The 24897-nt window shown below is 57.8% G+C and overlaps 5 protein-coding genes across 5 annotated transcripts; 2 read left to right on the plus strand and 3 right to left on the minus strand.

Moving 5' to 3' along the window:
• Positions 1-656: 656 nt before the first annotated feature.
• Positions 657-3323, minus strand: SLS55_010514 (uncharacterized protein; the record flags this gene model as incomplete). Its single annotated transcript, XM_066781896.1, has 3 exons — positions 657-1766; positions 1818-3225; positions 3277-3323. 3 exons carry the CDS (start codon positions 3321-3323, stop codon positions 657-659), a joined length of 2565 nt encoding a protein of 854 aa, XP_066627708.1.
• Positions 3324-5365: 2042 nt separating this feature from the next.
• SLS55_010515 (uncharacterized protein) lies at positions 5366-7125 on the minus strand (the record flags this gene model as incomplete). Its single annotated transcript, XM_066781897.1, has 4 exons — positions 5366-5544; positions 5624-6523; positions 6640-6678; positions 6984-7125. 4 exons carry the CDS (start codon positions 7123-7125, stop codon positions 5366-5368), a joined length of 1260 nt encoding a protein of 419 aa, XP_066627709.1.
• Positions 7126-7926: 801 nt separating this feature from the next.
• Positions 7927-9882, minus strand: REX3 (RNA exonuclease 3; the record flags this gene model as incomplete). The annotated part of the gene is made up of 1 exon (XM_066781898.1): positions 7927-9882. One exon carries the CDS (start codon positions 9880-9882, stop codon positions 7927-7929), a length of 1956 nt encoding a protein of 651 aa, XP_066627710.1.
• Positions 9883-10893: 1011 nt separating this feature from the next.
• Positions 10894-12563, plus strand: SLS55_010517 (uncharacterized protein; the record flags this gene model as incomplete). The annotated part of the gene is made up of 4 exons (XM_066781899.1): positions 10894-10961; positions 11125-11422; positions 11475-12412; positions 12473-12563. 4 exons carry the CDS (start codon positions 10894-10896, stop codon positions 12561-12563), a joined length of 1395 nt encoding a protein of 464 aa, XP_066627711.1.
• A 5836-nt stretch (positions 12564-18399) lies between these two features.
• On the plus strand, positions 18400-21207 carry SLS55_010518 (uncharacterized protein; the record flags this gene model as incomplete). Its single annotated transcript, XM_066781900.1, has 1 exon — positions 18400-21207. The coding sequence occupies one exon, from the start codon at positions 18400-18402 to the stop codon at positions 21205-21207; it is 2808 nt and encodes a 935-aa protein (XP_066627712.1).
• Positions 21208-24897: the final 3690 nt, after the last annotated feature.

The raw sequence follows: 24897 nt of genomic DNA on the forward strand, positions 1-24897 counted from the left end.
AGAGGGAGAGAGAGATATTGCCGGTTTGGACGGGTCGTTCGCCGGAGCGCCGGCATTCTTGTAGTTGTAGAGGTGAAGAATCCCCACGTTTTCGAATCCCTGATGTTTTTTATTTCGAAGAGCGATCGAACGGTGCAACCACCGTGGGTTGTTGAAAGAATGGAGCCTGCCTACCTCTACGTAGGTAGCCGAAACCTTACGCCTGGATAGAAATGTGCAGTCTTTGAACTCGCATCTCCGTCCGGGCATATGCTCCTACTGCCGGCGTAGGCGGGCTTGAACCTTCTGCAACTCACTGTGCAATCACGCGGCTTGTTTCAAATCTCAGCACCGCCAAGCGGATAGCCTCGTTACGTACTTCAAGTGTGTTCTGGCGTACCTTGGCCCTTCTCAGTGCGGAGCACTTCACAAAGACTCAGCCTAGAGCTGGCGATACTCCAATTGGTTCAAACATGGTTGTGTAATACGTTCAATAGCTGGTATCATACACGCTACCTGCTCCCACACACTAACCAACCCTCCCTTCCACACCACCTTCTTGAGAGGTATATCTCTCATTAATTGTTTTTTCTTTGCTCGAAGCAGGAAAGAGGAGCGAGAAAGCGGAAGATCAACCAAAACCTCCACGGTAGATAGAGCCAAACCCCACCTCCACCTCAAATAGCAGTAATCAACGTACTCGACACCACAACGCTCCCGCTCGTCGAAAACGTGCCCATCTGCACCACCACCGTCGGCGCCTTCGACGGATGCGGCGCCTCCATGACGGGCAACTTTGTCGTCTCGCTCGGCGGCAGCGGCTCGGTGCCATTCTGCGGGAACGACCCGCCGTCGCCGATGCCGGTCAAGCTGTTCTTGCCCGCGCGCTTCAGGGCGAGCAGCGAGAAGTGGCCGCCGACGACGGGGCGGGCGATGAAGGTGGCCTGCGAGGGGTAATCTCCGTCGGAGATGGTCTCGTACAGATCGGTAAAGGCCTTGTTGGTCGCCGTGTTGTTCAGCCAGTAGGCGATGGCGTTGACGATGAGGCGGCGGGTGCGCGGCTCGCACGTCGCCGCCGTCCACAGCTCCCAGTCCGACTTTGTGAGCGAGACGCGGCTGTCGAGCGGCACGCCGAACTGCTCCGACACGGTGGGGTAGAAGTCGGACTGCATGGCGTACACGGACGGCCGGATGACGCCGAGCTCCAGCAGCTTGTCCGGGAACGAGTTGTAGAGGAGGCCCCAGGAGCTGCGCCATTGGTAGGCGAGGACCGTGTGCGTGCCGGTCGGGTCGATGGCGAACTCTTCCCAGGCGTCGTAGTAGGAAGAAGAAGTGGTGCTGAAGTTGGAGTAGTCACCGCTGCCTACGACGGCGGCGATTTCAGCCATGGCTTGGAGGCCGACGATGCCTTTGATGGCGAGGTTGGTCTGGTTCTCGAGAGAGCCGACGAAGTCGTCCGTGCTGAGCTGGTTCGTGGGGATGAGGGTGTATTCGATCAGGAACTGTGACCACTGGAAAAGCTTCGAGTAGTGGTCGCGTAGGTAGTCGCCGTCTCCAGTGAACTTGTAATATGCGTAGGTCATCAACACCATGTTACCGGACTCCTCTACTGGCATCTGCTCATCGTCGCCGTCCACATGGCCAGTAGCATTTGGATAATGCGCTCCCAAATCGTGCATCGAGTACGAACGAGGGTAGAATCCGGACTCTTGATTCAAGTAGAGTGGGTTCATAGCGTATCTGAGTAGGTTCGCGTTGGCGTAGAGGAAGAATGGCATGGCGGGGTACTAATTTTTTTGGTCAGCCCTTCGGATCACTCACACCAGATGCGATCTTACCAGAACATCAACGGTATTCATATTTCCATTCGAACTGATCTCTTTTTGGAACATGAATGGCTCTGAGGAGTTGAAAACAGTCGATGCATTTCCACAGCCAAAGTCGGGAGGGATGGTCAGCATGTAAGCCCCCATGATCTGCCGTGTAGAGAGGGCCACGATTGAATAGTATGAGCGATCCTCGGGAACGTCAGGGATGGCAACGCCACTCTTGTTGTCGGCATCCAGGTAGCCATAGCCATTGCTGGAGTTGAAGATCCAATTTTCCCCGAATTGATCCGTGCCCATCTCATAATCGCTCGCAAACAATATCTCTGAAGAGGCTGAGGCGTTGTCCGAGTATGTTGTAGATCCCGAGACGTTGCTGAGCTCTGCTGCGTAGTAATCATAAACATCCATTTGGAGGCGCTCCTCGAATGCATCCGCAATTCTCTGGGCATTCGCGAAGTCCTCGTAATGAACGGAGATTATGTTGGCGTAGTCAGGACCGAAGCATTGCTCGCTACTCCACCACGGGTCAAGTGACTGCAGGCCTTCGGTGGTGAGCAGGTTGATGACGGGTTTCTGTATGACGCCGACGGTATATAGAACGCTGCCTTTCTTCCTCTTCTTCATGTCATGCGAGAAAGCAAAGACTTGACCGTCTCCGGCGTCAATGTAATTGTCAAGGTAGCCGTTTTGGATGAAACCGTAACGAACGTTGGCAGCCTTGCCAGACGCGTAGGTGAAGTTTTTGGCCTGGCCGGGCTGGGTAGATAGGGTCATGTTGCCCCATTGAGGGAAGTCGTTGAGCTCGGAAAAGTCGTACTCCTGGGTAAGATGGTACCACCATGAAAAAAGAGTCGAGTTTGTCACCGTCGTGTTGGGCGTGAAGCCGGCAGAGTCGACATTCAAGCCGGCAGTAACGTCGGCGGTACCTTGGTAGTTGTTCCAGGAATTGTCGACGTCGGTGTAAAGCTTGACGTCGTGAGTTGCGTTGTCCCGAGATCTGTAGGTCACCTGGAGATAACTCAGAGGGATGCTGGTCCTGCAAAGATCCTGTGGAATGACGGGCGAGAAGAAGCTGGCGGTCAGGTGGACGGGGCCTGCGATGAAGGTAAAGTTGGAGTACTGCGAATCGTACGTGACGGACAGCGGAGTGGCGGATTGGAAGTTGTTCAGCTGGGGCAACTCGGAACCGGCAATGCTGGTCCCCATCCACTCATACGAAATGCCGTCGACTACAATGATTCCCTCCCAACCGACTTTCTGCCCTGTCCAGAACTCGACGCCATTGGTGTTCAGGGTGCCGTTGTTCTCTGTGCTGGACCAAACGCTTGTGTAGGGAGAGCGGACAGCAAGAGGCACGGCTGGTGGGCGCGCGGGGGAATACACCACAGCGGGGTCGGAACTGTCACTGTCACCGGTCCTGGGGCGGGGTCAGCAGAAGACGGCCGGGGGGATTGTGAAATGGAATTACTGTGCGTAGGCGGACGCGGCGAGGAGCAGGCCGAGCAGTGAAGCCATTGCTGGATGCAATGCAGAGAGCAGGTAGCAGGCGGCGGCGGGGCAAGCGGCGGTCAAGGCTGCTATATAGCTGCCGGCACATGGTGTCAGGATGGGGCAAGCCGAAGCCAACTAAGCTTTGGCATCCTGGCGTGCAGTCCTGGTGGAGATCTTATTGGCACCGTGTGGGAGGCTGATGGGCCGGGATGCGGAATGCAGGTGTGCCTGTTAACGGAAATGAGCCCAGCAAGCGCAGCTAGGTAAGCTCCCAGGCGCATGCCGAAGTGTCATTGTGCGTGCGGCTCCAGCGGGCAGAGCGCAGCTGGCACACGCCATGCAGTGACGGCTCGGTGGGGCGGCGGCCGGGGTAGCGGGGTCGCGGACAGGGTGGGGGGGTTTGTGGAGCGCTGGTGGTCGAGGTGCAGTGAACAGGCGGCGGCGGGACAGGGCCAGGAACGCGTTGCCGTTGCTCGGGGGACTGGCGCATCGCTCCTGCTGTCTCTTCTTCGCTCTGCTCGTAACACAACACAAGCTTCGCTCCCCGGATCGTCGCCAGCGCACGAGTCAGGCTGTGGCACGCCTGTTTGCAGCCCTCTGCGTGCTCCCACTCTGCTCTCTCCAAGCATCCGTCCCGTCCCGCTCCATCCATCGGCCATCCTCTCCAGCCTCCCACAAGCCAATCGTTCCGTGCCCTCGCGCCACCGCCGCCAGCCTCCCGCTCACGCTCCCGCTCACGCTCCCGCCCACGCTCCCGCCACCCTGGTCAATCAATTGCCTCGTCCGGCCATCAACCCCATCGCGCTGACATCTAGTCGCGATACTCAACCGTTTTGACTCGCGCATCCTTCGAGCTTCCCCTGCAGTCTGCATACGGCCCCGGTCTTTCTCGTGCTGGAGATCCAAATCCAGCCACCGGCGTACCGCTCTTGTAGCGCACCATGTCCGCCCAGCGGCCTCGGCTCCACAGCCAAGAGCACATGCAGAGCTTATCCCGACTGACCAGCAAACACCCCGTGCCACCCTCCAAACTCTACCCTTGAGCAGGAATCCAGTGTCACTGTGGGAGAGAAAGTTCGCTCGCTCTCCCACCCTTTCTGCTCGATCCCCCATGCGCATACCACACTGCCTGATATCACGCACGATATACACCTCGCGCACAGCCGCTCCTTCCCTCTCTCTGCACCAGGTCACGCCGTCTGCCCAAGGCTGCGCGACAAACCAACTTAGTCGTCGTGCACCAGTGCTCTCTCGAGAGAGACTGCATGTCTCACACAAGCAACATTTTTTCTCACACACACAAAACTCTATCTGCCGCTTTTGCCTAGGCCGGTACACTTTGAGAGACTACCGACTGCTGGTCACGGCTGGAAGTGGCTGGCTCTGGCACCTACGAAATAATGGCACTTCCGCCCTCACCCGCAGCACAGACCAAACGTAGATATGCACTACCGCTCGTCTTGCTTACACTCACTCACTCACTCAAACCCGAACTCCGGAACAAGAGTGCTTTCCCTTTGACGAGCAAGCGCTGCACTCTCTCGCAGGCTTCCGGATCGTCCTCCTTTGTTGTCACTCTCATGACAAAAGCGGGAGAGTTGCATGGCGGCAGCGGCGGCGGTGTGCGAGGGTACATGTACGCAATTATGTTGCGCTCTATACATACAGGCGAACGTTCCCCCCCTCCTCTTGTACCTCTTTCGGCACAGCACTTTCTCTTGGCGTCTGGAATGGGGCAACAACAACCCCAAGTCATCCCTCGTTACGCAGCACTACTGACAGATTTGCCCTTCTCGCGTTTCGATCGAGCGACAGTAATGACAAAAAAAAAACCAAAAAAGAAAAGAGGCAAGGTATCCCCTGCAGTGCAAACTAGCCGCAAGGGTTGCTGGAAAGAGCAAAGCAATCGATTATAGTAGTAAGAGGCTGGCAACTAGGAGGTGAAAAGAAGTAGAAGAAGCCATCATTAAGTCATATCAAAGCTTAACCCGTACTCGAAGCCCTCGGGAGCTTCGGTAGAGTGCCGTGTGTCCCACGCTCCGATCGAACAGCAATCACCCACCCCACTACTCGCTGCCGCCGTTCTTGTGCTTGCTGCCGATGTGCAGCTTCTCCTTGATCTTGGTGCCTATGCTGGTCTTGCCCTTGTCGCCGTTACCACTGTCATCGTCGCCGCGCACCGGAGACACGTCGTCCTTAGTGTCCGGCCCGCCCGACTTGTGCACGCCCTTTTGCTCAAGCAGCCCTGTGTAGCACACCACCCAAGTCAGCAAAACCGAACAACCCCTTCAACCGAAAAGCGAGAGAAAAGGATATAAACTTACGATCAGCCTCCCTGCCCGCACCAGGCAAACTGGCGTCGAAATCGCCCCCATCCGCCTTGAACGCGCTCTGCTTGACGACCTTCTCGCCCGTCCCCTTCTCCGCCTCCTCCTCCTCCTTGCTCTTATTGTCCCTCACCTCCTCCACCCCACCCCCACTCTTCGCCCCGTGCACCTTCAACGGCTCGCCCGACCTGTCATCCGGATCCCGCTTCCCCAACAACGCCTCCTCGCCCTCCTCCTTCTTGCCCCTGACGCCCGCCAACTCCTCGCCCGTCGTCGGCTCCGCGCCGGGCCGGTCGCCGCCCTGCTGCTTCTGGTGGCTCTGCGCGCCGCTCGCCGGGTGCGCGCCGACGCTGGGCTCGGCCGTGCCGAAGCCGCCCGCCTTGGCCGTCGACGGGTCCACCGACGACGCCTCCGTCGGGCGCGGCGCGTCGCTGGCGATGGGCGGCGTCGCCGTCGGGTGCAGCGACGTCACGCCCGTGCCCGCCGTGTCGTGCTCCGGGCGGATGGCGCCGCCTTGGGCTGCGCCGGTGCCGGTGGTGGTGGGCGTGGTGGTGGAGTAGTGGTCGTTTAGATCGGTGTTACTGCCGCTGTGTATAGGGTTGGAGGGGGTGGTGGTGGAGTAGTTGTCGTCGCTGCTGCTCACAGGGTTGAGAGTCGAAGAAGGGGTGGTGGTGGAGTGGTGGTCGCTGCCTCCGCCGATGCCGGCGCCGCCGCTGCTCAGAGGGTTGGAGGTCGAGGACGTGGTGTCCGCGCCCGTGCTTCCACTGAACTTGTTGCTCTCTCCGCCCGGGAACTGCGCATCCGTGCTCTCGCCGAAGTTCCTGGTGCGGTCAGGCAGGCTCTCTGGCTCGACCGGGTTGGACGCCGGGTTCGCGGTGAGGTTTTCGGTGCCGCTCTCTGTGTCCGGTGTGTCAGCAATGAATGGTTGTAGTCGAGGCTGTTTATAGACTCTTGAAGTTCTGCTTTTGCCGCCGGGATTGGCGAGGTTGAAGAGGGGAGACTTTGGGACTTACGTCTCTCTGCTGCGGATTTTCCAGACATGTCGGGGACTCCTGAAGTTCAAGCTTCGATGTCAGTTTTGGATGTAGGCGTGGGCAATTGCGCTCTTTGGAATCGAGAAGAGAAGGATATAAGAGCAGCTCCGTGACTCTTTTTCTTTCAAAGCGGAGCGGGGTAAGAAGCAGCATGTTTACATGCATCCATCAAGAAAAACGAACAAAGAAAAAAGGTTGGTCTGGAGCATCACACGCGCTGCGGGGCAAAGGCCAGCTGACTCTGGTTGACGAAAGAAGGATCCGAGGAGGATGGGTAAGACGAAATGTGATAAGACAGAACAACAAAAGATCGACAACCTTACCCTCAAGGTTTCCGCTGTCAAAAGGCTCATCTACCGTGCCGCGTCCCGACTGGCCCGAGATGGGCTCTTGACCCGACTCAGCCTTGGGGTCTCCATAGATGAGCTTGCTGGCGCTGCTGGCGATGTTGTTGATGGTCTCCATGTCGGGGATTCGTTTGTTTCTTTGGGGTGTCTGCGGGGTTGTCTTTGTGCCAATAGCGAGGTTCTGGGCTGGGATCGGAAGTGGACGAAGAAAGCGCGGCGGGCAACTTATGGCGTTTTAGGAGGGACATGGAAGGCGCAACCCAAAGCTGGCACCTCCTACGTCACCTCGCGCGGGGCATGCGGCACGGCTTCCGGCATACATCACTCACAACTGGATTCTGCCATGGTTCCTTGTAAGATGCTGCTCGCGACGCCAATGATCGGAGGGGCAGTGCAAGGCGATGCTGCGGCACAGCAGGCTCGTCTACTGCAAGGCCGGCATGGACCGCTTAGATTCGCTCCTGCCTTGCGACCTCCGTGTGACGTTGGTGGGCGCCTACTTCGAGCGCGGAAGATGACGTCGGGGCGTCGCAACAGTCACGTGCACAGCGGGATCTGCTCCAGGATTAGGGCCCAGCCCTGCATCTGAATGGCCAAGAGAAGCTCGCAAGACTCCAGGGAGAAGCGCAATATCCCATTACCGGTTTTGAGGAGATTGCAGTCCAAAGGCCAACGCCGTCGCCATGCTCTTCTATCCATCAGCTGAAAGCAGCAGGGAAGTCCCGAAACCCGCCACGCCCGCACCGTTGAATGCCGCGCCCTTGCCCTGGGACGATAGCTGCATCCGGGAACGATGAGATAACAATAATGCATGCCTGGCAACATCAACGATCTACCAGACGTGGACCCCTGCGCTGAAACGAACGGTCTCGATCAAGGTGCCAAGCAAGGGACCCCTTAGCCCCCTCCATCTCAGCCTTTATTCTGAGTTGCTGGCTGAGCCCTTTCTCTTCTTTGATTTGCCCATCGGTGCCGCAACGACCGGGCGCAATGTCGCAGGCCCCTCCTCGCCATCTTTGGGATGCGGCGGGTAGAAGCCATCATCTTTCGCAGTCCAACCCGAGCTCTTCAACACCCGCCATTCCCTCTCCACCTTGACCCGGACCAGCTCACCAGTCGCCCGAGAATCCTCCAAACTGTCATGACCCGCTGCGCCGGCTGTCTGGATCTCCTTCCCAAGTAATCCCTTAACCAGCCCCTTGAGCGCCGGGCGTGCCGGAAGACCTCCTCTGATTGGAAAGAGCAAGACCGTGTCAACGATGGTGGGGTGGACTAGACGAATTGAGTTCAGGTCATTCTCCAATGCATGACCTAGCACCGGGGTTTCAGGCGCGATGAATGAAAGCAGAAGCGAGCGAGCTTCCGCCGGACTCGGCACTATTCGGAGTGTCGCCTGCTTCTCACCATCACCTGCCCTTGGGTTGGCCGAGGAAGGGTCGGCTGGGTCGTAGGGCTGGGCGTTGAAAAACTGGTCGGGAGTCACGCCAGAGAATCGAGTGTTCAGATCAAGAACCGTCCCGACAGGGCGAACGAGGACGTCGATCAGAGGCTCTCCGTCAGGCCATGATGTTGCCGTAAGACGAATGAGTTCCAGGCCATGGACGGTGTAGCCCATTTCGCAATCGAAACATATCGCTCTATCTTTGATCGGATTCGGATTGGGTGGCGTACTGATGAAAGGCAGCACGAGTGCCAGCCTCTTCGCCTCGGATATCTTGAAAACATGAGTGTCCAAAGTCGAACAACCTGGGGTACCTGTGGTGTCCTGGCAGCAGGAGTAACGCATCTCTGCTCGGCCAGTGATCGCCTCAGTCTTCTTGTACTGGGGGCGAAAGGGCTTGCCCCAGTGGAATGTGCAGTGGCTCCCCGTCGTGAGGGCACCGTCCTCAACACGACGCTCGGGAAATACTTGGAAGCGTGTCCTGCAGCGGTCGCATACTTCGAAATTCGCACTCATCTCGACACCAAGCCTAGCCTGTTCAATCTCTGCATCCGTGGGAACCGCAGTAACATAGCCGTGCTTATCCAGACCTACCTGGTTAGCGACGAGACGTTGGAGGAACATGGTTTCCTGCTTCGGAGTGAGTCCCGTGTCAACAACCTTGGGCTCCACCTTTTGAGGAGCAGCGCCCTTCGTCGCCGCAATTCGACACTGCTTCCACTCCTCAAGCTTCATCTTCTTATAGGCCATGATGCGGAGTTTGATCATGTTCTTGTAGACCTTGCCTTGGGTTTGCGCAAGCTCTGCTTCTTCGTCCAGAGCTGCTTTGATTAGTGAATTGTCATCCAAGTGCAACGCTTTCAGCTCAGGATCCGAGCTTTCGCCCGCTTGCTTGTTCAAAGGCAACATCATCTCGTGAAGCTTCTCAAGAAGCGCCGTACGGATGCCCCATTTTTCAGGCTCCATGGCCACACGGCGCGGATTCAAAGCTTCCTTCTTTACCTCCAGAGGCTTCTTTGCTGCAGCCAAGATGGTCTTATTCGCTGCAGAGCTGAGCTTCGCTTTCTGGCCCACCAAAGCCGTCTTTGGCGGGGGCGACACGGGCCGTTTGGCTGACTGCAAGTGACTTGCCGGGCTGGCGATGGTGGTCTGGGGCTGGCTTTTGGTGGCAGCAGTCTTGCTCGGAACCAAACTTCCGGTGAAGGCCTTCTTCTCCGTCTCAGAGGCAACTTGCTTGGTGCCATCGTCTAGCTTGCGACGCTTCTGTTCGTGGCCTACCTCGGTGGGTGCAGGCTGGGGTGCATGATTGAACTGGCGCAACTCGTGCGTCGAGCTGGTGCCGGGAAATTCATGTCCGAATATGCAGTTGGGCATGCGGCATGCGGCACCATTGGGGCAGACGATGTGTTGGAAGAGGCCTTTGGTGGAGAACATGTTGGCAAACGGGCACTGCAGGCTAAAGTCCGTTGGGCAAGTAGTGGATTTGGTGAGAGTCGGATGAGCCGGATGCGCGAGTTGGTCACGGGACAGCAGGCTGCAGTAATTAGGAACTGAGATGAGGTGAGACGGGGGCGTGGAGAAGGGGAGCGGGTTAGGCACCAACATTCAACGTACCCGAACAGGTGTACTTTGCGCGGTGTGGCGGTTGGGACGCAGCCAGACCCGCTATGGCTGTGCTTGGGGGTCCGTGGACGTGGAGCTGACTGCAGGGGGTGGTGGGAAAGGATCGTGGAGGAGTGGCGTTGATAAGGCACCAGATTGGCGAAGGAGGCTCGGTGCTGCACGGGGCTCGGCGATGGCGGCGGTGGGCTCAGACGCGGGACGCGCGTGCCTCACTTCCCTCTCGCAGGTGGCCCGTTTGTCGCTCCACGGGAGCGCGTGGTGGATGGTCGAGGTTGAAAGAAAGCAGTGGTGTCGTCGGCGGCTCTCGTGCGCAGGCTGGGCGCAGGCAGCTGATCCCTGCCGCTGCGCGTTCACGGCCCAGGCGGCGGCAGGTGCGCACATCTCCGACGCCTAAATATTTGGCGATAAGCCCGCTGTCCGCCGCTGCTGCTCCTGCCTGCATCCATCCCGGTCGATCGCCAACACATTTTTGATAATTAAAGCAACACCGACGAGCACTTGACTGCGCGCGCTCATATTGCCGTTCGTCCTCTCCAGCATCGCTACCAGCACCGTTGCGACCTTCGAAAGCGCAATGGGCGAGCCTGAGCCTTCGCCCCCTGGCGCTGCCGCCAGCCATCTATGCGTCCTCGTGCATGGGTAAGACAAAGAAAAAGACGGAAACAAGCAAGCGTGACTGGGAACGGGGTCTCTTCGCTCTGTATTGAACCAAGGCGAGTTGGTTGAAGCTCTTATCCGGATGCACATATTCGCAATATGTTGGGAATCCATGACGCTTCGACTGCTCCCGCTGTTGCAATACTTGGCGAACCGACCTCGAACATGTCAGCCCGCCCAACTGCACATCAGTATTGCAGCCAGGCGTGTAGAGTCGAAGCAAACTTCCGGATGTGTGTTTTCGGAGCACGCGAAGATATCAAAGTCTGGGCGGTTTCTTCAACTCCTCACACCTGCTGGGAAACTGTTGCAATACTAATGGACCTGGCCTCCCGCTCTGGCTTTCGCTGCATGATCCGCTTGTTGCAGACTCCCAGGCTGACTTGGCCTTTGCAGACTCTGGGGTAACCCCAATCACCTGACTTACCTGAAATCCTCCCTCCGTGAGGCCTTCTCTGAAGACAAGCTTCACATCCTCGTTGCCGCCCGCAATGCTGGCTCTCAGACCTACGATGGCATCGAGCTCGGAGGGGAGCGCATTACCCAGGAGATCGAGGAGGAGATGGAACGTCTGGCTCGCGATGGTCAGCCGGTCCGTAAGATTAGCATCATCGGGTACTCACTCGGCGGTCTTATCTCGAGATACGCCATCGGATTGATGTATCACAAGGGATGGTTCGACAAGATTGAGCCTGTAGTACGTGTGCGCCCACATGCTGTGTAATCCGTGGCTGACGTGCAGGTAGAACTTCACCACCTTTGCCACGCCGCATTTGGGCGTGCGTACGCCTCTTATTGGCGTCTGGAACCAGATGTGGAACGTTCTTGGTGCCAGGATGCTCTCTGCCTCCGGCCGGCAGCTGTTTACCATTGATTCGTTCCGCAACACCGGCCGCCCACTGCTCGCTAACTTGGCGGACCCCGAGAGCGTCTTCATCAAGGGACTCGCCAAGTTCAAGTACAGGTCCTTGTACTGCAACGTCGTCAACGACCGCTCTGTTGTCTACTACAGCGCCGGTATCTCTCGAACCGACCCTTTCACCGACCCAGAGGCTGTGAAAATCAACTACTTGAAAGGCTACGAAGATGTCATTCTCGACCCCGACAACCCGGTTGCACCAAAGCAAGAGCAAGACGATGTTCTGCCTACTTTCTACAAGCGTTTGGCCGGCAAGAGTTACTCCATGCTGAGGAGACTGCCTCTAATGCTCTTTCTCGTGGTTTTCATCCCCATTGCTCTTGTGCTCTTCACCTTCAATTCTGCGATACAGTCGGTCAGAAGCAGTCGGCGGATTCGGCTCCACGCCGAGGGAAAGTCTGGCATCAACACCGGCGCATACAGCATTCCTTTGCTTGTGGATGAAGTCCGCCGTGAAGCGGAGGAGATGTTCGAAGGGATGAACCACAACCAGGAGTATCTGCCCTCTGGCAGCGAGGAGCTCGCTACTCCAGCAATGTCAAAGTCCACTGTCCCGAAGGCCGTACGGACCAAGTCCGATTCAGGCGAGAAACTTGTTCTAGAACAGTCGGACGAGGCTGAGGACGAGGCACCTCATCACCCTGAGAACAGGAAATTGGAGTTCCCGACACTGGCGCTCACATCGGCGCAGTTCGCCATGATACAAGCGTTGGATGACGTTGGTTTCAGGAAGTACCCGGTCTACATCCACAAAGAGAGGCACAGGTTGGTCATGGTTTACACTCGACAAACCCGAAAATGAGTACTAATTCTCTCTTGTCGCAGTCACGCCGCTATCATCGTGCGAAAGCTGACCTTCCCCTCCTCCGAAGGCAAGCTTGTAGTCAAGCATTGGCTCAGCGAGTTCGAGGTTTGAGATGACGACTCGAAGAGAGATTACGGGTGCAGCAGAAGGGGCGTTCCAGCCATGTTCGCCCTTTTCCCCTATCCTGCTGTCCTCTCGTTTTCGGTGTGTCCGAAATACGGTGCTGAGCAGAATGTGCTGCTCGGCGAGTAACTCGGGGCTAGACGATGCTCCTATTACACATTGTGTCGGTTTACGACGAGTCGTCATCTGCAAGCTGGCTTCTCGGAGCATGGAAGAGAGCGGCGCGATAGTAGAGTCGGCACGGATGGTCAGATCAGGCCGTCCCCCGCAAGAATTGCGGCTGTGAAATCTCAAAGAGGCCAAGGCAGAGAGGCCGGGGGGGCCTGTAAATAGAAACGCACTTCCATTTCGAACGCTACTGAAGCCTTAAGCTGGGTTGCTATAGCGCCTGGAGTGCCGGATTGGGAGCTCAGGCCTCCAAACGTGGCGTAGCTTGGTCGCAGCGGCGCATCTCCCGAAGTAACCGGCCGACCAACAGGGCGAACACGGAGATCAATAGCCTTTCGCCCGTATCCGGATCCAATTTTTATTTTTCCCGACTCTCATGTTCCTGCATGTTCCCACGGTGCGAAGAAGGGAAGGCGGCGGCGGCACAAATGCCGAGCCGTGCCGGGGGCCGGGAGGGGACGGGACTTCTGCCCTGCCAGGCACCAGGCACAGGCCCCAGGCACAGGCACAGGCAGGCACAGGCACACGCCCAGGTACACGCCCATGCGAAATCGATGTGACGGCCCACGCTTCGCCCTGCAGCCGCACGCGCAGCTCCGCTCCCCCCATCACCCAGCCCGGTCATGCGAGATCAGATGCGTGCGGCCACAGCCAGATGGACGGCAGCGGAAAAAGGAAGCAACAGGCGCCGCCGGAGAAACTCTACTCATGCGCTTCATTTTAAACCGCTCGGCTTTCCTCGCGCGTTGCAATCTGCGTATTTTTGCCGACGGACGGCCAAGGTCCAACGAGCGATGCTCTCTGAGTCTGGTCCTCTTCTTCGCTCACACCTGCTCTTTTCTGCAGCCTGCTCCGCTGCGCTAGGTTGCAAAGCCGGCAATACGTCGAAGCGCTGTGCATCACGCGCGCGCGCGCTCCTCCACAACGCTCCCCACCCGCTCTATGCGAAACACTCTCCAGAGGGAGCTGAAGCGTGCGGCATTGATGAAAGGCATTGCACGGCATTTGGTGTTGGGACTCATCAGCGTGGACCATCGTCATCATCGCACTACCTGCCGTCGCGACCTGAATCTCGTCTACGCCTACCGCCACACGGGGCAAGGCAGCGCACTCCTCAGCCCAGATCAATGTGAAACGGGCGATTATCATGCCTTTAGCGCCCGCCAAAGAAGAAGCGTCATGATGATGGCAAGCTCGAGAGATTCGGAGTCGTGGCGCTGGGGGGAGGCTGGGGAAGGATGCGGTAGTGGGATGCGCAGAGCATTGACTCGCAAGCGCTTCCGTTCGCGGGACGGCTTCATACGAGATCCGCCGGTTTTGTATGCGTGCCTGACGCTCACTCTTTCACGTATCTCATGCTCTCTCTCTCTCTGCCTTGGCCGGAGCTTTCTACCGGAGGTAATCCGCACGCTACCTCCCTCGTCGAAAGCTGCGGCAGCTATCAATATTGGAGAGAGCGGAGCGAACCGGCGCAGCACACCCTCCGCCTAAACCACTTGCAAGCTGGCGCGGTGAGGGAAAGCCATTGCGTGGATTCAATGCCCTCCCCTCCCTCCGGGTCCCAAAGTCGTCGCCTTCCAAATCGCCCGCGATCTAGCCCGCTCTCGACGCAGCTGGCAGTAGCCACACCACCTTCCCTTCCTCGTCCGTTGAAACATTGTCTGCTTGGGACGAGCCGTCCCGTGCCCCTGTGACCTCTGACCGGTCGACCCAGCCGAACGTGCGCCGGGCCGCTTGATGCTGTTGCTTTTGCTGCCTGGGGCACGCAGATGCTCCCGCTGTACCCCTCACTCCTCCCCCCCTCCTCCTCTTTCTCGAGCTAAGGAGAAGCCACATGGGATGCACGCACACCGCACAGACGCGGAGAAGGGGGGGCAGGCAGAGCCTAGACGACAAAAATAGATGGGGCAAAGTAGGTAACTTGGACGAGATGACGGAATGCGGCTGTACTCATACACGTCACTATCTTGTCCTCGCTATGTTTTATACAGCTGGCCGATCGTAATCTCGCAGCGCGAGTATCGTGTTGTGCGAATGCGAGAAATGCGCGTCATTAGGCAGGCACAACGACCATGGTTGCTGTCGAGGAGCGCCGTACAAGGGTGGGAGCCTGAGAGCCGCCGGTGGTGGTGTTGCGACGTGTTGGTGTTTTACTTCGCGATCGCCGGTCCTTGCTGTCTTCGGTCGGTTCGACGTGCCCGAAAGCCGGTATACTGACCGCGAGCGGGCGATTCGTATTGCCAACAACATGCGCTCGGTATATACGAGCGAGCGAGCGTAATAAAACGGTGCTTATAAGACAACTGATATGATCGACGTGTGCTCATCTCCTATTCTTTCGCGGTTGACCTCTGCGTTGAATATGTGTAACAGATACGGGCATTGAGCTCGGCGTCAGTATTGGAAATACCGCATGTAGCTCTCTCAAGCCCACCGAGTCTTTACATGCGGGTACATAGCGTAGCGCCCGCACGCGGCTATGTCCCGAAGCGCCCATCCGCTTTTGTGCTCTGCGGGGTGGGTACAGTACGGGCACGGGTCCGCGCAGCGAACAGTCCGCTATTGTTGTCAAAGTTGCCGCCCCTGACAACTACCACAAGGGGTATGACGAGAAACATTGACAGCGGCGATCTATCTCTCCGTGGCTGCCTGCAGCTGGCAAGCGCTTCGCTGCGGCATTCAGCAGGCACAGGCTCCGTCAAAGCGGCAAGATGTGCCGCATGGATCTCCCGCAGCTGTCTGGCAAAAGCTCGAGCGTTGCGTTTCATCATGAGCCTCCTGTCTAGGAGCTTTGGCAAGAGCTCTTCAGTCTTCTTTTGCGATTGTGCCAAAGCGCGCACACGTGGACGCGCGCTCTTTGGCCATTTCCCTCAGATCTGCTGCAATACACTGCGCAATTAATATGCACAGCGGGTCAATCCTCCGCGTCATTTGAAACACGGACACGTACCTCATGCTAGAGCGCCCATCGCCGTCTGAATATACCCTTCCGGCAATCCTTCTTTTGCTGCTCCAGACCGGCTTCACGTCAATCCCCCTCCCCCTCCCCTTGATCCTTCTGGGCAACCATGCGGCGGAGATCCGTTGCAGCTCATCGGCTCGAGCGCCTTGGTGGAGGTTTGGGAAGAGGCTGCAACGTCCAGGACCTTGCACGGCAGGCGGAGCCGCGCTGCTGCTTGCTGCAGTAGTCCGACGTTGCGGTGTGTAGGCCAGCCCTAGGGTAGGCGCCTCGAAAATAAAGATCAGGTTTCGTGTTCTTGTACAAGGTCTTGAAGCAAGCCTCGTCCAGAAAGCCAACTGCGTTGGGTGGTACGGCAGCGTCTCGGTCGCCGGTGAGCGAGACAGTGGCCACGGCCTTGACCGTAAAACTGCGGTGCGACGGGTGGTTGTGGCGACGAAGCGTTTTGTTTCTTGCCAGTGCCGAAGCAGAGGCAAGGACAGGTCTCTGGTTGATTGTTGTCAAGAGGTGGCACCGGGTCGGACTGTACGATAGGGTCATAGCATAGCCTTACGACCATGTAGTCATCAATCGTGCTGCTGCGACGCATTTTGTTTTGAGATTCGAGGGATGTTGCTAAGAGTCAGAGAGGAGCGGCTGCGGATTACAATCGAGGCCGTGGATATATGGTGAGCTGCGAAGCGAACCGGCAAGCGACATGATGGCAATAAACCTCGCAGCACCGGAATGGGCAGCGACAATTATGGCGACTCGACGCCCGGATCTTCAGGGTCCTGGCGGGCTGGTGGCCTGGCGGAGTGGCTAGTGAGCGCATTTCGGCAACCAGCCGGGCGCCAGGCAGAGATTTCAATTAATTGCGCGTCAGTTCGCGGGTGAGCCCTGCGGTGATGAAGGCCTTGGGCAGACAGCTCTCCCGGATGACGTGCAGCAGCAAGCGAGCCTGTGGAGACAACTCCGTGCCTGTTGGCGCTGGCCGCGGTGGGGAGACCCCGGCGCGTAGGCATCCAGAGACGCCGGCTCGTATGCAGAGTACGGATGGCAAAAGGTCGTGGCAGGAAGAAAAACCATCGCGCGCGGTGCCGCCGCGCGGCCCGGGCCCGGCGGCATTGGAATCTTCTCTCAGGGTTCTTGGGAGAAAGCGCCAGGCACGCGGGCGACGACGGCTGCCGGGCTGGGGCGCAGGGCGCGTAGCATCTCCACATGCTCGACGGATTTGAGAATCGATCCGCACTGCTCATTTCGCGTGCTGGTGAAGGAGATTTGCGGGAGGCTGGGAGAACGTCATTCGGGTACGTTGTCAAACAGCAAACGCCCTGCCCGCCAAGCACAGGGGCAACTCTGGCGCAAATGAAGCAGGAGACGGGTCTGTGCGCTGCTATTCCTGGCCTCAGCCTAGCGAGCTTCAGCACGCTTGAAACAGGCACAATACCGCCCGGCCATGCCCGCCGGCACGCCAGAGGCAGCGCTGCCCACGGTCGCCGTTGTGCGCCGGCGGCCTCCCAGTCGCGGCGGCGGCGGCAGCGCAACGCCGGCGCAGCCAGGCGGGCTGGAATATCGATCTCCACGCCGGTCCGACTGTCGCAGCCGCCGCCACGCGCAAGGAATTCTCCTCGGGCGCACGCAAGCCTCAGCCACACCCAGGCGCTCGTGCGGCCAGGCCGACGCCGGCGGGGGCTGGACGCTGGACGCGCAGCGACGGGCATGGGCGGCTGTCTGGCGGGCAGCTGCCGGCCGGTGGCGCAGCTGCGCGCGGCTGCAGTGATGCGGGCAGGCGGCGCTGATTGGCGAGATACGAGAGGATCGCTCAGCGAATTGGCTGGCTCGAGCTCGGCTGCTCGCAAGGGGTGCGCGCTGCTGTCGGGGGTGCGTTGCTGGGCCTGGTGCTGGGGCTCTCGTCAGGTCGGCCTGGGACGAGGGGCTGGCAGCGGCCACCGTGACGGCGGCGCTGCGCGGGCGATGGTGAACGGCGCGTCACGGTGGGCGCTGGCCGGCCGTTGCCCGTGGGACGCACAGGGCGAGCGTCGCGCGGCGCTCAGCGTGGTGCTGGTGGTGATCTCGCAGTTGCGGGCCCACCTGCTGCGGAGGGCGCTGGGTCGCGCTGGCGGGCGCAAAGATAACCTGGGCCGTAAGCGGCATGGCGCGCGCCCCGTGCGCGGCTCTTGGCCCATTTGATGTTGCCCGGGCCTCCTCCGCCTGTCGCTCCCATCGCCCACTCCATCTTCTCCCGCACCGTCCAAACCGAGGTGCCAACAACACCACTCTCCAACCAAATGCTGAGATAGGTCGCTGCGCCCGCGCACCCGTCGACGCGTCCGTTCCTTACGACACCACATTCATTCCCTTACCATCTTCGACACGAGAGATACGGCGGTGACCCGGAGAATCTGCTTGCTTCTGTCCTTCGCCTATACTGTGTACGCCGCAACACCGCGCCAGGCCCGGCCGCGCCCGCACCGCTGACCCGCTCTGCAGTTAATCGCATTGTTTCCTCGAGTTTCCTTCGCGCTGCTGTTTTCTTCTTCTTTCTGCTCGTCCTATGCCGTACGCTCCATAAATCCGCTGTACCACCAACTGTCCTGCATTCGCCCGTCCGAGCCCGTCTAGCTCCATCTCGCCGCAATCGCATTGTGCCTCCAACTCTGCCCGTCGCGCCGCCGATACGTTGCAGCAAGCGCGGCCAGCACCACCATTTGAGCCATGGCACAAATCGCCCTCCCGCGACAGCCTGTTACCCAGGCCCCGGCCTCTGACATGGGCGCCCCGCTGTACCAGAGACGTTCCCTGGCCGCTGCCGACCACATCGAGCTGGTTCCCAACCCTCACTTTGTTTTCCCACAGCCGTCGCCAGACTCACCGCCTTCTGACGATCAACGGCCCTCTGGACGCCGGCCTACCTCGCTGCAGGTCCTACCAACCGCCAGGCGCACTAACCCGGATTTCAGCAAGCGACGTTCCGCGAGTGCTTTGCCCGACTTCAGCTTCAACCCTGGGACACCAAACCTGACGCCCGCCCCGTCGACTACGACTCCTCCGCACACTCCCACGTCCAACTCTCCTACGACGCCGTCGAAGAACCTTGGGCACAGGCGTGGTGCGAGTGAGTTCATCGGCGGTGGTAGCCGAAGGAGCGGCACCATGGTTCCCATGAGCTCAAGCCCGACCAAGATCGAGGGTGGCTTTCCTCCACAGCTGTCAACGCTGAAGCCTGGCCCACCTGCAGGGAGGAGAGGACATGCACACCGTCGTTCTGGTGCCATTTCATCGCATGATCTCTCCTTCCTGCTCCAACCACCAACCACTGCGGACGCGCCTAATGTGCCTGAAATTCCCCGTATCGACAACACCCCGGCAACGCCTATCGAAAAGGAATTGAAGCCTTCACCTTTCCCCAAGACCCAAACCCCTCCCCCGGCCATCAACATTTTGGATTCTGCAAACTCGACCCCGTATCAGGCTGGATTGGACTTCTCTCAGCGACCTCCGTCCCGTGCGCGCGTCGGGTTCGCCGACACTGTTGAGTACATCCGCCCGCTTTCGACTGTTTCATCGGAAACGGAGAGCACCATGTCGACAATCCGTGGTCACTCGGTCTCGAACAGTCTGTCCTCCGTTGTGAGTGGAGCCTCGAGTCCGTCTGCCGCTCGGATGGCTCGCCCCAACCTCTCTGTCGCCTTTGACAAGGAGAGCAAGTCGGGGCGACCTAGCACGGCTGGTGCAATTTTGGACGTAAAGGACACCGGCAAGGGGACTTTTGGGGAACTACTCCAATCGAGACGCCCAAGATCTGCCATCTTTCCAGATGTGCAAATTTCGCCACCTGCTAACGGCTCCCCCGCTCGTCACGCAAAAAAGCGGAGCTTCTTCTGGTCCGAACAGCGGAACAGCGATTCTTCTATCTCTGCAGCATCTGCAGCAACAACCTCCGAGGCTTCCGTCTCGGTGCTCTCGGAGTCGCCCATGTCCTCGCCCGCTGAGCCCAGCCCCTCAGACGTCCAAGTTAAAGCACTTTCGACTCCTCCCCGGAAATCGCACGGCAAGAAGCCACGAAAAGTGAAATCGTGGGCCACGTCCATCATGACCCGCAAGTCGAAGCGTCACAGCTCGAAACTGAAGGAAATGCCCCGCAGAGGATCGACACCCACTCTCCCTAGCCAATCCAGCTTTGCGGACGATGACATCGAAGTCGATCTTGACGATCTTACTCCAAACTTTGATGACGACAACACTGTAACCATCGTGAATCCGACATCGCATCCTGTGAACTCTAGGCCTAAACTGGATACCAGCATCGCTTCCTGGAAGCCCAGGCAATTCGAGGGTCAGGAAAACGACGCCATGAGCCCATCTATTGATCTTGATGCTGCGCTTGGTCCGTTCAACACACCCACAATAGGCCCAGTGCCACCACGTGCCCAAGCGCGTGGTATGGCCGCGAAGCGGAGACCGATGCACAGCAGCATGGGTGTCATGTCCGGTCATCGTAGGACGGAGAGTGCGCCGGAGCTTGCTCCTTTCGAATTTCGGAATACTACAGCTACTGGCCCCACCATGGCCGACGTCTTTGAGGAGGAGGAGGAGGAAGAATCAGGGGAGGAAGAACAAGCAACATCGCCGGCTAGTGGTAAAAGCTCGTCCGATGTCGAGGCTTCTGCCAGCGAGGACGAGGATGAATCCGGCACTGGGATTCAGGTCGTTGAGACTGACCAGCCCCAAGACGGAACTACGATGAACTGGAACTTCAGTGACGCGTTCGCGAAGAGCAAGTCATCATTCGAGTTCCTTGCACCTTCCCCGCAACCAAACGGGACAATCGCATCCATCTCTCCGGGCACCAACCCCCTCGACATCTCGCGCGCCCCTAGTCCATTCGAGCTTTCCGATGAGCCTGAGGAACCTCGGACATCCTCCGTAACCCGGTCCTCCGACTCGACGATAACCCCCACGGGAGATGAGTCTAGAGAGCCGGAGCAGGCTCTGCATCTGGCGGTGCCAGCACCGACCCAGACAGCTCTTTCTCCCGATTCCCAGAGCACCTCTGCCTTTTCCTCGCCTGATTTCGGCCGCGCTCAGAACTCGTTTGATACTCCTAGGATGGGCACTGCGGCTTCTTCCATCACTGACACCCGCTCCATGCAAATGGGCGAGCCAGGACCCGAGTGCCGCGTCTCGGTCGACGACGTTCCTTCGTTGACAAGCAGCAGGTCTACCATGACTAGCGCTCAACAGGCAAACTTCCCCTACGTCATGCCTCGGAGCCCCGGGGACCGCATGGGGTCTGTTTCGTCCATGTCAAGCATGCCGTACGACACTCGTCGCAAGCGCACGAGTATCGCCAGTCTATCAAGACTCGTGGGCAGCTCTTTTGGAGAAAGGAGCAAGCTGTCGATTGAGCAAAGGCCTCAGTCCGAGCACGCCGACAAGCCGAAGGACATGAAGCACAAGAAGACTAAGCGGCTCAGCAAGATGATGCAGTTTTGGAAGAACAAGCAAAGCCCGCGCTCATAAATGTATATCGACACGGCCTATCCCGCTCTCGTCTCGGCTTCCTCGCGACCTGGTAATATCCATATTTGGACTAATGCAGCCTTTGGCCGACCTCTGGAGCCGGCCTTCATGTTGATGGCACGTTACGACTGTTTCACTTCTTTGGGCCATCGCGCCCCCGAACGAAATGCCGCGTGGTAGTATTTCGACTTCATTCATGGACACGGTGTTATTTTTTTCCGCTTTGCGTTTTGGAGCATAAGGGCGCCCTCGGAACGGACGAGCATATCGGGATTTGTCTGTTTTACTCCTGGAAACAATCCAGGCAAACGCGCGCGTTGATTACAGCATACAGAAAGGACAGCACAAACCAAGGACAGCAGCAAGAAGAGTTTAACAGCATGGGAGGACTTCTGGAAGACATTGCTTCGCATAGGCGGTTTGGGGCAGAAGCGATCTCTCCCCCTCTTGTTTTGATTTCGGCAGTGAACGAAAGGATCAGCCTGCATTGCGAGCGTGTGCTTGCGTGCGGCGCGGGTCAAAAGTTGGCTGATCAGTTCTTCGTTCTGTTTTTTGTTTTGGGTGGCTTGAGAGTTTTTGTCGCATTTTGCACTGTTCGAACTGCCTGGCATCTGTCTTGATTTCCCGACACGCCGGCCATGAACCTTCCGCGTTCTACTCTCCACTCGACCGCGAATCTCTCTCATCCTCGGGAATGTTACGACGGACTCTTGTTATCAAAAGCATATCTTGGGAGGCAATGTTTTAGGGATTTTTGTTGAGCCGAGGGCCATGTGGGACGGGGATTGCACGCGTGTGTGATTGCGTATTTCGGTGCGCTAGATAGACATGCAGCTTGTTGAAGCACAAGGGTGGAGGATGCACAGTGTGGAGGACGACGAATGAAACGCAAACAAACTAAATACACTCGTTTAATCAAAGTCTGCTGCTTCGTTTATGCTTTCTTTCCCATCCTCAAGGTTATCAGTTGGTGTGATTGGTTTGTTTGATCGCCCTCTTCATTTCCGCCGAACGATATGCGGCCTCATTATCAACAAAGATTTTTGATTGTCACGAATGAAAAGGCCGCTGAGATGATATGAAACCCTTGTGCTGTGGCCGTGCTGATGGCATGTTTCATCTTCAATGCCCCTCCCACTGTGGCTTGCCTTCCGACTCAGAGAGGAATGTTGCCAGCGTGTTGTTGAGAGAATTGAACGGGCCGATAGGTACGCTTTCATGCGTCGGACGCTGCAAGCTGCGCAGTCCCAGGCAGCAGCCTCTTTCATTCCTTGACAAGGCCTCCATATCCCACAAGTCTGATTTCTTGCTTTGTTTGCTCTTTCAGTGTGGCTATTGGTAGCTTGTCTTTGGCATATCGACTGTTGTGGACTTTCGAGAAAGCTCTTCGGTCTTGGACAGTCCGTTGAACGTGACATGTTCCTGGCCAAGGACTGAGGGTAAGGTCAGATGTTAACCGCAACTTGCTCTTCATCCACATTCCGGGTAAGAGTGTGTGTGCAACTGCTGGCAATAGCACAGCCACTTCTACCACAGATTGTTTATCTCGACCCATGTCTTCCCTTCCCCCTACTTTTCTGCTCCATGTTCATGACCGGACCCCAAAGCGGAGGAGAGACACCCCGGCTTCCCACGCCGAGCTAGCTTGCTGATGTGATGGATTGAAGCTCCCGCTCCATCGCTCGCCTCCTTAAGGTAGCGCAGGGGAAAGAGATTCACGAAGTAAGAAAATGAATCATGTGTCGAGAGGTGAAACAACCAAAGGTCCGTAGTGCGGCGCCGTTGGACCCTGGAGGCAATATTCTCCCCCACAGCCACACCACCGTCACATCCCATACCGTTACTTCGTTCGTATGTACCCCGCGATCACCCCGCGTCCTGCCTCTCTAGCCGCTGTTGTCTTTGCTTGTTTCCATCGGTGCTGCGTGTCCGGGGCGCTGTGATACGCATGAGGTCAGACGAAGCGACATGACTAGCTGTGCCAAGGTCTACACTTCGTCGCCTTTCCCTCAGAGAGTAGTCAGATCTGCAACACTTCCAATGGCCTCCCAAATACGTCGTCGGGGATGGCCATGACGATCACGAAGTGTAGTGTAAGGAGTTGACCCCTACCCGCTGCACCCGCCATGAACGCCTCCATGAAAGCAGAAGAGGACTGACATGAACTCTAAACGATTCACTGGCGTATGCAGCATATGCATCTTACATTCGTGACACTGGTAGCAATGACTTGTCCGATGCAGTTCTCACATAACAACGAACACTCATCATGTACTTCACGTCTTACGCTCTCGATCTCAAGCAAGGGAAGGAGCCCAGCCAGTATGGAACACCCTCTTCCCAACCATAACCTCACTCCACTGCAACGACGTGAGATTCAGGTCAGACCGAGCCCCAGCAGCCGGGGGTTGCTCCCGCGGGAACGCAGCGTTCGGGCCAGCACCGCCACATAAGGAGGGAGTCTCTTTCAACACGGACTCCGAAACCCACAGCCTCTTTTCTTCCCCCCTCCCTCAGTCTCTCCTCCAACGACGGCTCAATCCCACGTATAGTCATCCTCGCTTCCGTCCGCTTCCCCCGTCCGAGGCCCCCAGCTACGTAGAATCCCTCGGTGGCCCAGTCTCTCACGGCAACTCTGCCTCACAACCGCCGCCGCACGGTATCCCCATCCATCGCACCCGCTTAGTAGGCGGTGCCATAGATGGTTCGTCGTCGTCGTGTGCTGGCGCGGCAATAATGGGCTGTGCGGCGCCGGAAGAAAACAAACGCAGTTTGCCATGGCCGGAACGTGCTTTTGCTTTCGGCCGATCCGATCTCACGGGAAGGATTGGAGCGAGCATGAGCGATGGGGAAGCTCGGGAAAATATACATCGTTGCATACCGGCCGGTACCTCTACGCGGAAGTTTACGGAAACTCGGAAAGAACGGTGTTGGGACCATATAACTAGACTAGTGAGAGGAGATGGAGAGAAAGAGAGAGAGAAAAAGAACCCGGGCCGGCAACGGGCCGGGTATGTACGGTACGGCCGATTCCTTTCTTTTTTTTTTTTTTTTCCTCGACGGACGAGTTGTGAGGTGGGAAGGAGGAGCATGGCCGACGAGGGAGCCGTGCGCGTTCTTCGGCTTTCCCTCGCTGCAATATTGCCTGTTGTGGTTAGCTTCGTGTGTGCGTGACGACGCGAAGATGGAGAGAGGCTCTGCTTGTATGTGTAATGTGGGCGGCCGCTGAGTAGTGGGAAAGTGTCGGTGCGATGGCGAGAGCTCATTTCGTAAGAGCACAACTGATGAGGCGGGGAGATTGGATCTCGTGCCATTTTGTTCGGCCACGTATGTTCGAGAAGCTTGGACGGTGTACAGTGAGATGACTGTGTTGCCTGCGAGATCGCCTTGCTTTTCGCCGGGCTGACTTCGGGGATTGGAAAGCGCAGGATGGGTGTGACAGAGCTGAGGCTCGAAGGCAAGGGAGGTTGGTGTCTGAATCATATGCTGTTGTGCAATCTTGTGGGCCGGGAGGGTCATGGAAAAGGCTGGACTTTACGGCAGCCATCATGCTTGTGTCCCAGAAATGCCTTTTGGTTTTGTATGATTCGTTATACCAACATATGTACCACCCACACATTACACTTTCCTTTCGTTCGGCCGTTTCTCGTCCCTTCTGTTCTGTCCCTCTGCCATCCAGTCCCTAACGAT

The sequence above is a fragment of the Diplodia seriata genome (genome assembly GCF_021436955.1).
Source record: "Diplodia seriata strain FDS-637 chromosome Unknown scaffold_13, whole genome shotgun sequence".
Classification (NCBI taxonomy): domain Eukaryota; kingdom Fungi; phylum Ascomycota; class Dothideomycetes; order Botryosphaeriales; family Botryosphaeriaceae; genus Diplodia; species Diplodia seriata.